The sequence below is a fragment of the Mesoplodon mirus genome (assembly GCF_964341445.2).
Source record: "Mesoplodon mirus genome assembly, chromosome: 14".
Lineage (NCBI taxonomy): Eukaryota > Metazoa > Chordata > Mammalia > Artiodactyla > Ziphiidae > Mesoplodon > Mesoplodon mirus.
Genome location: NC_138990.1, coordinates 16023127 through 16037064, shown reverse-complemented (window position 1 = coordinate 16037064; position 13938 = coordinate 16023127). Strand labels below are relative to the sequence as shown.

The 13938-nt window shown below is 39.2% G+C and overlaps 1 protein-coding gene across 1 annotated transcript in view; it reads right to left on the bottom strand.

The window, feature by feature from the left end:
- The window catches only part of VWA3B (von Willebrand factor A domain containing 3B), a 207403-nt gene that overhangs the window by 31456 nt on the left and 162009 nt on the right, over positions 1-13938 (bottom strand). Inside the window, 1 exon segment of the mRNA XM_082642474.1 lies at positions 5358-5562. Within this exon segment, the coding sequence (XP_082498600.1) occupies positions 5358-5562 (205 nt within the window).

The window sequence follows — 13938 nt, the reverse complement described above, 5'->3', positions numbered from 1 at the left end:
TTCAAGGCAGCCAAGGTTGGGTGCAGAAAGCCCATTGGATCTTTCTGGGCCTGGATTCTGTGGGATTTGCTCTGGAGAACAATCCTTATTTACTAAGGAAATGCTGCAGGACAACATAGCTGGAGCTGCCCTAGACCAGGCTCCCAGCGAAAACTTGGGAAGGTTAATTACAACTCAGATGCCCTTGGTGATTTCCACCATACTGCAGCTCTGAGGGCTCGAGTGGCCAATGACGTTGGACTCTGCAGTCATGGCAACAAGAGGGGTGCTGGTGAAGGGAGCTTTCAAGTGGAATTTACAATTTCAGAATTAAGATCTTTCATTATGTAGTCAGTAAGCCAAGCACCTGTCTCCAGGGATGCCACAAAACTAGCGGATTACAGAAATACGGAGGGACAATTAATCATGGAATGTGTCCAGTATAAGGTGCTGGGCAGAGCAGGTGGGATAATGATTCTTGCCCTACATCTGATCCTGAGGCCAGCAAGGGACTGCCAGTGAGAGCCTGAGTGGAAAAGCAGAGCGCATTCTAGCCAGACACTGGCATGTATAGCCACTTCTCCCCACCTCTGATCCTCATCAACAGAAAAATCATGAAGCTGTCCCAAACTCAGGAACCAATGCGGCAGCTACTTTGGGTGCCAGCGTACTGTAGGGGAAAGAATCAGAGAGCCACAGACCTCCAGACTCCATAACATATTCTGGAGTGGATCAAATAGTGACCACTCCCTTCTGAACACATGTGGGCATTTCTGATTGGGCATCCCATTCCGACCAACTTTGATCACCTTTTGTTACTTGTTATCAATAAACTTTAGGGGGTCTTAATGAAAAACAGATGGTTTCTTCCTCTCCAAATTACAGTCATTGATCAAAATCTTTGGCCTCTGCTAAAAAAATTTAAAGTGAGACTTTTTTTATATGAGTCAATAAAAATGACTTGCATCTATGATGGATTTTCACCCCAGGATCTCAAAAGGCCTTGCAATCTTGAGCTTTGGTCCGAACCATTTTTCACGCTGAAGGATGAGACTTGTTAGCAGGTCATGAAATCAACTCAACAGAGCACGATAAAAATGGAATAAAAATACCACACAATACATCACACATGGTAAGGAGAAGTACCGTTTTAAGAAAATAATACAGAAAATCTTCCATTGCAGAGGGCCATGTTGAGAGTGGAAAGAACTGTGTAGATGAGCTGCCACCTATGAACCCCTCCCCGCCCATTCATTACCTACGGGCTATTGTCCTGGGCACATGGGTGCTTTCCTGAACTGACAGTGGGGGCTTTGGTCACCCTATATAGGGACAGGGCAGTGAAAGGACAGCCTTAGCCCCTGACCAAGAAAGGGGGCAGCAGTGGACCCATCAATACCATTACACAAACTCAATGTCTTCCTCACTCTGGCTCCCACATCAAGTTCCCTCCATTTTTTCTCCTTTGCTTTCTAGGAAGATCTTGAACAAAAAGTCTGCACTTCCTGTATTTACTTTCTCCACTGCTCTCTACTTCTCCATCCTCTGCACACTGGCTTCCACTCCCAAAATGCCACCAAAATGGTTCTGGCTAAGATCACTAATGATCTCCCTCTTGAAAATCAAATGGTTTTCAGACATCATCCTGTATGACTTTCCAAACTCCTCAGTAATATTTTAACAATGGAAATAGCAATGACGGGCAAGGTGTGTTGAGGGCATTTCCTGTTGAGCATTTAGCGTGGCACACTGTACTGAGCATATTATGTGCATTGTCTCACAACCATCTTGAAGGTGGCTACTATGATTTTTCTAATTTAAGGATGAGGGATCTAGGCTTAGAGTGCCTAAGGAAGGGCCACATCTAGAAGTGCTGAGACTTGTATTCAGGTCTCTCTGACTCCAGACCCAGGGCTCTTGCTGTCTCTCCTCCTCAGGCTCTGACATCAAAGCTCCCTACCCTGGGCCTTCTGCTCCTCTAGCTTTCCTGTCCTGGCCCTCTCCACAGTCTCCTCTTCCTTTCTCAGCACCTCAAATGACCTCCAAATCTATCTCTTTAACACGGACTTCTCTCCTAAGCTCCAAACACATGGCTCCCTGTCGGCCTTTCTTGCCGGGATGCCCTGTGGACATCTAAGAATCAAGAGGACCTAAAGTGAGTTACCTTTCCCTGAAAATCCACTCTGCCTCTCATGGTACCTCTTCCTCTTGTTCTTTCATTCATGTATTCATTCGAATACCTGGGAGTGCCTACAAGGTGCCAAGCAATAATCCAGCAACACTAGGAATACCCAGAACACAAGGGACCAAGTCCCACCCTCATTCCAGATGATGAACAGATGATGAACAAATACGTACATAATGTCAGGTGGTGAAACGTGCTGTGAGGAAAACAAAAATGTGGGAAGGGGTTAGAGAATGACAGGGTGTTTAGAGGGGCTGTCTCTCTGCGGAGCAGAGGTGACACGGATGTGGTGGCTAACCGTGCCTCTGTCTCCCAGTTGTCCAAGACGGGAAGTTTGTGGGTATCCTCAACATTGCCCTCTGGCTCACCCCACACATTCACTTTCCACCAACTGGTACCTCTTTCACCCATTCCCTCCCCACTGTACTGGCTTGACTCAAGGACTCAACACCTCTCAGTGGAGTCTGCACCTGGTTTTGGTCTTTCCCCCCTACACTGAGCCTCATCTTGCTGCCAAAATAATCTTTCCAAGACACAAATCTATTCACGTCCTCCACTTGCTGAAAATTCCTTGCTGGTATCCATTTCCTACAGACTTGGTTCCTGATCCTAGGAGAGATTTCCAAGTTCCTTGTATTCTGAGGCCATCTTCCCTTTCCCGTCTTGTCTCCTGCCACGCCCCTGGTGAACATGCCATGTTCTTTCCACCTTCCTGCCTTTGCACAAACAGTTTCTCTCACTCAGAACATTTCTCACACTCCCCACCTCAAATTCCTACACATCTTTCCAGACCAAATTCAATCATCCCCCTCATGAAGACTTCCTCAACGCCTCAGCCAGAATCGTTCGCTTTTTCCCATCTTCCAGTTGTTCTATGGCTATGCCTCTGTTGTCATATTTATAATACTCTGCTATAAGGATCTGGGTTTCATTCCTTCAATAAATATTTTTGCGTGTCCACTGTGTGCCAGGCATCGTTCTCAGTGGATGTAGCTATGGATACAGCTACAAGTAAGGCCAGACAAGGTCTCAGCTCTCACAGAGGTTATGTTCTATGCCAGTATGTCTCCTCCACTAGGTTGGGTCCATGTCTCCATTGCTGTTAACAAACCCCTATTTTGCGTCCAATGTATAGTATCACCTTGGGAGGCCCCAAGGAAAGAGAGAAGAATGTGGCAGGCTGAGACCACCTGTGCCAAGGACAGAATTTGATCCATGGTAGGGAGTGAACAAATGTTTTTGGATGAAGAAATTGTGGAAATTATTTTAATTCCCACTCTGTGGACAAGGGAATAAAGAAATAGAGCAATTGATTCATATCCCATGAACAATGAGCTTTTGATTCCCACAAATTCAGGAGACTACACTACGTTCTGAAACACAAGAGGCTTCTTTTCACTTCATTAGCAACACTTCCCATTTTAACATTTAATATAAAGTATAGATAAAAGAATAATGCTTGCAAATTCTGCTGTTAGGCAGTAATGTCACCAGAGCTCAACATGCAAAAGTCCATCATTTAGAACCTATCTGTTCACCTCAACTAGAATAAGAGTGGGACTTGGTCCATGTGTTTAGGTACCTCTAGTGCCTAGAATAGGGCTTGGTACCTCATAGGAACTCATACATATTTCAATGAATAAATGAAAGAACAGAGAGGAAGAAGCATGAGGAAAAGAAGAGTGGATTTCCAGGGAGAGGGATTTAATTCATTTGAATTCAGTCTTCTTGATTCTTGGTGTTTACAGGGCATCTACGTGAGGAAGGCCAATAGACAGCCACATGTTTGGGGTCATCAGATGGTGCCTTCCAAAGAAAGACTGAACAACTCTTTGAGAAGGTCACTTTGAATAAAAACAACCACCACCACCCAATATATATAAATAAATTAAATAAATAAAAACAAAAATATAAATAGAAATAAAGATATGATAAAACTTTTGTACTCTGCACAAAAGAAATAGCTTTCTACACTGAAGGAAAAAAAGCCATTTGCAGGGGAAAAATAAAATTAAATAAAAATAAGCAAATAAAACACAAGAATCTAGAACAGTAAATACAGAATTTAAAACCAGGCAAAGCTGGTATCACTTAGCAAAGACTGAAATCAAAAAAGATGAATCTCAAAGGTCAGTTCCTTGGATATATCTTTTAGACTATCATATGGTGAATATATGAAAATTATATAGAACTCAGTAAGATTCTGCATGAACTGTTCCAGGTTTACACACACCCTACTATAGTCAGAAAGAGGATATTATACAGGCTGCAAGTATTTAGAGCCCCCAAATGTTCATGTCCTTTGGTCCAAGAATCCCACACCTAAGAATTTATCCTAGCAAAATAGTTCAACTATATGCACTATAGAAGCATTAAAACATGATATGAAAGAGAAGAAAATTGGAAAAAACCCTCAAATGTCCAACATCCAGTGAAGAGTTAAACAAATCAGGGTATTTACACACCATGGAATATTATGTAACCACAAAAAATATCAGTCTGATGATTCAGCAAAAACACAGAGAAAATACATGAGACAATGCTAAATTGAAAAGCAGACCATAAAATGATTATGGATACTCTAACTGCAATTATGTGTAAAATTTATTCAAGGAAGAAAAACAATTAAAAGTAAATGATACAAAGTGGTAATAAATAATATGGCTGCCAGAAAATAAATTTTCCTTGTAGAAGGTCTGTTTTACTAGTAATAATAATTGCAAACACTTATGGGGGGAGCTTTCAATATTAAGTACTTTAAATGCTCATTTTGCTTCCATAAGAAGCCTATGAGGCAGATACTATTAACACTCTTATTTTACAGATTAAAAAAAAAACCCTAAGGTTTAGAGAGACACAGTCACTGGCCAAGATCACACAGGGATTAGGTGGCAGATCTGAGGCTGGACTTTGGTCTGGCTCATATCAAAGTCCAGGCTTTTAATCACTACACAATACTTCTGTTTAGCTTTATTTTTCAATTAAAGCATGTATTGTTTTAAAAATAAGGCCAGAGTAAAATCAAATGGCATTTCCTTTCTGTTGAAAGAAGTCCTGAGACCTTAAGTGGGTTGGCTGTAACTCTTAGAAATCAGTGCAGTGGGAGGTGGGAGAGAGGGGAGGCCAGCACAGGAATGGCAAGGGCTTGGGATAGGAGGGAGGGAGGGAATACAAACACCTCCACGGTACACACCTCTTCAAGGGCCCTGCTCACATGATTCTCCTTCCTGGCAGCCTCCTGGAGCTCCATGGCCTGCTGCATGTACATTTTCCCAGCTAGGATTTCATTCTCCAGCACTGACAGCTCCTTCAATGAAATGGGCCAGTTCAACCGTTCTAATGCCTTGTTTAAAGCTGCCTTGTTTTCTAAGTAATGCATTGGTTTGTTTGCACCTAACCTAAAAAAAGAAGAAGAAGAAAGAGAAACATAAAGTGATCATAATAGAAAACATATGGAAAGATGTTTTTTCTGTAAACCCTCCCGAGAAACATCTGTCAAAGCAGATGGCAGGTGTCAGTTGACAGAATCACAGCAATGCCTTCTGGCCTGCCAGGGCTTTGGTAGTTTATGCAAGTTAGAAACAATCATCTCCGAGGCATGGTAGGCACTTTTCCCCATTACCTAATTTGATGATCTGATTTTATAGAAGTTTGATACACATAAGTTATTTTTTCAACAATTTTTTCACCGTATTTGGAACCCATTCCTTTCTCCCTAGGTCTAACATTTGGCAGAACCAACAGTGAGTTTCAAAGAAATTTCACACAACTATGCCTAGCAGTGACTCTGGAAAACAAAGCAAACACTAAACTCAAATATTTGTCTCAGTGCAGTAATTCTCCTATTAGCTCATTTTAGCTATTTTTATCTTCTCTCCTCTTGTAAGCCTAAATAGGCCTAAACTTTCTGGCTTCACTGTTTTGGTACACAAAGAACAGAAGCCAAACTTTCTATCAGCTGATGAACAAGCTGTGTGATTCCAGGGGAACACAGTGGGGTGTGGAGGTCCCAAGTCCTGGATTCTGTTTCCAGTCCCAGTACTTCTGAGTCAGATACTCATGGAAGAGGGTACAGAGATTGATTGATTGAGGGACATGGGGGAGGAAAAACATTTCATAATTGTCATTCTCTTATTGTTGAAAATGTCATGGCATTTTTTAGACGTTGGGTGTTGGAAGAGCACACTGTTAAACCAGTACAGTCACAGGACTCAATCCACAAACAAACTTGTCAACAGAAGACATTAAAAATTCTTATTAAAAAATCTAAATTGGTGTGATGTCAGCAAAATGGTGAAATGAGAAACCCCAGGCCCTCATTCCCACAAAGATGGTGACTAACCATATAAAGACCAAACTGCCTTTGTGAGAATTCTAGAAACCAGTTAAAATGTACCTGCCCTCCAGGAGCACAAAGCCAAGAAGAGTAGGCATTGAAGCAAGTAGGAAAATGTGTTGTATTTTGTCTGGCCAAGCCCCTCACCTTCCCTGGCACACTGCAGAGCAGCTGGGAGAAAACTCCTATTCAACATGTATCCAACATTTTGGTCTTTTGTGGGGCTGCCCGAGAGACTGGCTTCTGTCTCACTTGACTCAGAATGTTGATAAAAATGGCAGTATACTTTGGATGCCAGGTTGGGGCAGCTGAGAACAAAGGCAAATTTCATGGGTGGTTACAGCACCAGAAATACTGCAGTACTAAAGACAGACACCAGGGAGAGCAGAGATTACGGGTTCCTGAGAAAAAAACAGGGGCAAAACCTCTTCAACTGGGAAATGACATGCACCAGCCTAGAGAAGACATATCCCCAGAAAAGGTGTGAGAGGGTCCCAGAATCTCTAGCCAGAACGATTGGTGAAGGTCTTCCCCTGTAAGAAGCCATCTGTAAAGACTGGGAGAAGTGTTTGTTTTATCAAATGCCCAAATATTGCCTAAAGATACTAAGGCATACAAAGAAACAGAGAAAGATGGCCCAATCAAAGGAACAAAATAATCTCCAGAAATCTACCCTAAAGAAAGGAGATCTATGAATTACCTGACAAACAATCGAAAATAACTGTCTTAAAAATGCTCAATGAGCTCAAGGAGAATACAGACAACTAAATGAAATCAGGAAAATGATGCATGAACAAAATGAGAAAATCAACAGATATAGAGATTATAAAAAGAACCAAACAGAAATTCTGGATCTGAAGAATACAATAACTGAGCAAAATGGATGGCTAGTGGGAAGCTGCTGCATTGCACAGGGAGATCTGCTTCGTACTTTGTGACGACCTAATGGGGTTGGATAGGGAGAGTGGGAGGGAGGCTCAAGAGGGGATACGGGGATATATATATATACATATAGCTGATTCACTTTGTTGTACAGCAGAAACTAACACAACATTGTAAAGCAATTATACTCCAATAAAGATATATATATATAAAGAATACAATAACTGAAAAATTCACTAGAGAGCTTCAAAAGCACACTTCGTCAATCAGAAGAAATAAATAAGCAAATTATGACTATTTTAAGTCATAAATTGTTACAAGGACAAAGAAGGACATTATATAATGGTAAAAGGGTCTATCCACCAGGAAGATTTGACAATCATAAATATATATGCACCTAATTTCAGAGCTCCCAAATATAGAAGCAAACATAAACAGAACTGAAGGGAGAAATAGAAAGAAACAGTATAAAAGGAGGAGATTTCAATAATGGATAGAACCACCAAACAGAAGACCAATAAAGAAACAGGACTTGAAAAACACTATAGTTTAATTAGACCTAACAGACATATACAGAACACATCACCAGCGAACAGCAGAATACATATTCTTCTTAAGTGCACATGGAACATTCTCTCCAGGATAAACCACATGTAAGAACACAAGTGTTAAAAGTTTTTAAGATTAAATCATATAAAGTATAATCTCCAATAACAATGGAATAAAACTAGAAATCAGTAGCAGAAGGAAAACTGGAAAATACACAAATATGTGGAAATTAAACAACCCACTCTTAAACAACCAATGGGTCAAAGAAGAAATCATAAGGGAGATTATAAAATATCTTGAGATATTTAAAAATAAAAACACAACATATCAAAATGTCTAAGATATAGCAAAAGCAGTCATAAGAGGGAAATTTATAGTGCTAAATATTTACATTAAAAAAGAGGAAAAATCTCAAATCAACAACCTAACTTTACACCTAAAGGAACTGGGAAAATGGAGAATAAACTAAACCTAAGTTAGCAGAAAGAAGGAAATAAAGATTAGAGCAGAAATAAGTGAAATAGAGTATAGAAAAACAATAGAAAAAAATCTATGAAACTAAGAGTTAGATTCTGGAAAGAACAACAAAACTGACAAATGCTTATTAGCTAGATTAAGAGGAAAAAAGAGAAGATTCAAATAACTAGAATCAGAAAGGAAAGAGAGAACATTACAACTGTTGTCACAGAAATAAAAAGGATCATAAAAGACTACTATCATCCATTATACACCAACAAAATGGATAACCTAGAAGAAATGGATAAATTCCTATAAAATTATAACCAACTAAGACTGAATCAGGAAGAAATAAAAAATCTGAACAGACCTATAACTAGTAAGGAGACTGAATCAGTAAGCAAATAATTTCCAACAAGCTTGAGCTCAGCACTATGTAGCTTCCATGGAGAGTGCTACCACACATTCAAAGAATTAACACCAATCCTCCACAAATACTTCCAAATATTTAAGAGGAGGGAACATTTTGAAACTCATTCTATGATGCCAGCATTACCCTGATACCAAAGCCAGACAAACATACCACAAGAAAACTACAGCCCAATATTCCTTGTGAACATTGATTCAAAAATCCTCAACACAATACTAGCAAACCAAATTCAACAGCATATTATGAAAGGATTATACACCATGAAGAGTGAGATTTATTCCTGGAATGCAACATACAAAAATGAATCAATATAATACATCACAGTAACAGAATGAAGGAAAAAAACCACTTGATCATCTCAATTGATACAGCAAAATTATGACAAAATTCAACACTCTTCGTGATTAAAAAGTCAAACACTCAACAAACTAGGAACAGAAGGAAACTATCTCAATATAATAAAGGCCTCATAACTTACTCAAACCTTGCTTTAGATAGTGAGGAGGGAAGTGATGTCATGCAAGATGATGGAGTAGAGAAATCAAGGAATTTGTCTTTTCACCAAAACAACTATTGATAGAATTAGCTATTTTGGAACTCTGGAATCTAGTTGAATACTTACAGTATCCAGGGGAATGCTTGATGAAGAGAGAGGCTTGCATTTAGGGAAATCTCTGTCAGGTCACGGGCTGACCACAGAGATGAAACAATACTTCAGTGAACACACATGACAAGGAATATAGTCTTTGCAAAAATAGTGTAGAAAGACACTAAACAGACAACTGCAGCCTTCATCAGGCAACAACAGAAATTTCTGGGGAGGGTAGAGAATCTAATTTCCAGAGTTACTACGTTACAATGTCCAAAACGTTCTGTTCTCAATAAAAAATTACAAAGAATACAAAGAAGCATGGAAGTATATAACCCATTCACATGGAAAAAAATAAACTGACAGATGAAGTCCAGACACTGGATTTGGTAGAGAAAGACTTTAAAATAACTGTCTTAAATATGCTCAAAGAGGTGAAGGGAACCATGGACAAAGAACTAAATGAAATCCTGAGAATGATATATGAGCAACTACACAATATCAATAAAGAGAAATTATGAAAATGAACCAAACAGAAATTCTAGAGCTGAAAAGTACTATAGGTGAAATGAAAAATTCATTAGAGGCTTTTAACAGTAGACTTGAGCAGGCAGGAGAAAGAATCAGCAAACTTGCAGATAGATCAAATGAGATTACATAGTGTCTGGAGCAGAAAGAATACAAGAATGAAGAAGAGTCTAAAGGACATATGGGATTCTATCAAGCTTAACAACATACACATTATGAGAGTGCCAAAAGGAAATGAGAGAGAAAAGGGTGAAAATATTTGGCAAAAATGAAATAATGGCCAAAAACTCTCCAAATTTGATGGAAGACATACATCTACACAATCCAAGAGGCACAGTGAATGAAAAGCAGAATACACTCAAAGAGAGCTATACCAAGACACTATACTATAATCAAACTGTTGAAGACAAAGACAGAGAATCTTCAAGACAGAGAATCTTGAAAGGAACAAAAGTGGCTCATGAACAAGAAATCCTCAATAAGATCAACAGCTGATTTCTTATCAGAAACCATGAAGTCCAGAAGGCAGTGATAGGGTTTGTTTGTTTATTTATTTAGGCCGTGCTGCATGGCATGTGGGATCTCAGTTCCCTGAACAGGGATCGAACCCATGCCCCCTGCACTAGAAGCGTGGAGTCTTAACCACTGGACCACCAGAGAAGTCCATTGATATGGTATATTTAGAATGCTGAGAGGAAAACACTATCAAGCAAGGATTCTATATCTGGCAAAACTATCCTTCACAAATGAAGGAGAAATTAACACATTTGTTAAAACATAACAGAAACCAAGGGTGTTTGTTGCTAGTAGGGCTTCCCCATACAGGAAATGCTAAAGAGAGCTCTTCAGGATGAAATAAGAGGACACTGGAAGACAAGTTACACTGGCCATACGAAGAAATAAAGATGACTGGCAGGGCTTCCCTGGTGGCGCAGTGGTTGAGAGTCCGCCTGCCGATGCAGGGGACATGGGTTCGTGCCCCGGTCCAGGAAGATCCCACATGCTGTGGAGCGGCTAGGCCTGTGAGCCATGGCCGCTGAGCCTGCATGTCCAGAGCCTGTGCTCCACAGCAGGAGAGGCCACAACAGTGAGAGGCCCATGTACCACAAAAAAAAAAAAAAAAAAAAAAAAAAAAAAAAGATGACTGGCAAAGATGACTACATACGTAAATATAAAAGCTAATATTCTTGTATTTTTGGTATGTAACTCCTCTTTTGTTTCCTATATTATTTAAAAGACAAATGCATAAAACAATGATTATAAACCTATGTTAATGGACACATAATGTAAAAGATGTAATTTGTGACAATAACAATATAAAGAGGGGATGAGCTGGATAGAAACAGAGATAATGTACACTATTGAAAATGAGTTGATATCAATTCAAACTACTTTGTTATACATTTAGGATGTTAACTGTAATCTCCATGTAATCATTAAGAAAATAATGAAAAACTATGTAAAAAAGGAAATGAAGAGGGATCATAATGATACATTAGAAAAAAAATCAAATACAAAAGAAGGTGATATTGGAGGAATTGAGAAACAAAATAGACAAGACATATACCAAACAAATAGCACAATGACAGAAGTAAGTCCTTCATTATCAGTAGTTACTGTAAATGTAAATGCATTAAACTCACCAGTTAAAAGACAGAGATAGGCAGAATGGATTAAAAAAACCATGATCCAACTATATGCTACTATAAAGAGACCCACTTTAGACTTAAAGACACAAATAGGTTGAACATGATAAAATGAAAAAAGATATTCCATGCAAATAATAACCAAAAGAGAGCTGGAATGATTATACTAATATCAGATAAAATAGATTTTAAGTCATACACTTTTACTAGAGAAAAAGAAGGACATTATTTATATTAATAAAAATGTCAAATCATCAAGAAGATATAACAACTGTAAATACATATGCATCTATCAACAGAGCCCAAAAGTATATGAAGCAAACATTGACAAACTCGAAGGAAGATATAGACAGTTGTACAAAAAGGAGACTTCAATATCCCACTTTCAATAATAGAACAACCAGACAGAAGATCACAAAGGAAACAGAGAACTAGAAAACCCTATAAAACAACTAGACTTATATATAGAACACCTCACCCAACAACAGTAAAATAAGTATTCTTAAATGCACATGCAACATTCTCCAGGATAGACCATATGTTAGGTCATAAGGAAATTCTCAAAATATTTTAAAGATCAAATCATATACAGTACCTTTTCCAGAACAGTGGAATGAAGCTAGAAATAACAGAGATAAAACTGGAAAACTGGAAGTATATATGTATAAATTTAAACACCACACTCTTAAACAACCAATGGGTCAAAGAAGAAATCACTATTAGAAATTGGGAATTAGAAAATACGTTGAGATAAATAAAAATGAAAACACAACATATAAAAACACATGGGGGCCTCCCTGGTGGCGCAGTCGTTGAGAGTCCGCCTGCCGATGCAGGGGATACGGGTTCGTGCCCCGGTCTGGGAGGATCCCATATGCCGCGGAGCGGCTGGGCCCGTGAGCCATGGCCGCTGGGCCTGCGCATCCGGAGCCTGTGCTCCGCAACGGGAGAGGCCACAACAGTGAGAGGCCCGCATAGCGCAAAAAAAAAAAAAAAAAAAAAGAAAAACACATGGGATGCAGCAAAGCCAATGGTCAGAGGGAAATTTCTGGCTGTAAATGTCTAGTAAAAAGAAAGAAAGATCTCAAATCAACAACCTAGGTGTACACCTTAAGGAACAAGAAAAAGAAGAGAAAACTAAACCCAAAGCCAGCAGAAGGAAGGAAATATTAAAGATTAGAGCAGAGATAAACAAAAGAGAGAATAGAAAAATAACAGAATCAACAGAATGAAAAGTTGGTTTTTGACAATATCAACAAAATTGGCAAAGCTTTAGCTAGGCTGACTAAAAGGAGAAAAGACAGAACTACTAAAATCAGAAACAAAAGCAAGGACATTACTATTGATCTGACAAAAATTAAAAGGATTATAGAGAATAATATGAACAACTGTATGTTTTCAAATTAGATAATCTATACAAATGGACAAATTCCTAGAAACACACAAATTGCCAAAACTGACTTCACACAAAATAGACAATCTCTACAGCCTATAATAAAGACATTGAATCAGTAATCAAAAATCCCCCAACAAAGAAAAGTCCAGGACCAAAAGGCCTCACTGATGAATTCTACCAAACATAAAAATATCAGTTAACATCAATCCTATTCAACCCCAAAAAACAGAAGAGAGGAGTCACTTCCAAATACATTATATGAGGACAAGATTCATCTGATACCAATGCCAGACAAAGATGCTAAAGAAAAGCAAACTACACGAACATTTCTGCTTATGAATATAGAACTAAATAGCCTCACCATATTACTAGCAAAACAAATCCAACAGACCGTTAAAAGGATTATACACCATGACTAAGTGGGATTTATCCCAAGAATGCAAGGGTGGTTCAACCTAAGAAAATCAATTGATTTAATACACTACATCAATAGAACAGAGGAAAAAAATACCCACATGATCATCTCAATAGATGCAGAAAAAGCATTTGACAAAACTCCACAAACACACTTTCATGATAAAAACAATCAACTTGGAATACAAGAGAACTTCCTTATCATGATAAAGGGCATTTATGAAAAACCCACGACTAACATCCTGCTCAATGAAAAAAGACTGAAAGTTTTCTCCCTGTGATCAGGAACAAGACAAGAATGCCTTCTTTCACCACTGCTATTCAATATTATACTGGAGGGTTTCCCTGGTGGCGCAGTGGTTGAGAGTCCGCCTGCCCATGCAGGGGACATGGGTTCATGCCCCGGTCCGGGACGATCCCACATGCTGCGGAGTGGCTGGGCCCGTGAGCCATGGCCACTGAGCCTGCACGTCTGGAGCCCGTGCTCCGCAATGGGACAGACCACAACAGTGAGAGGCCCACGTACCGCAAAAAACAAAAAACAAAAA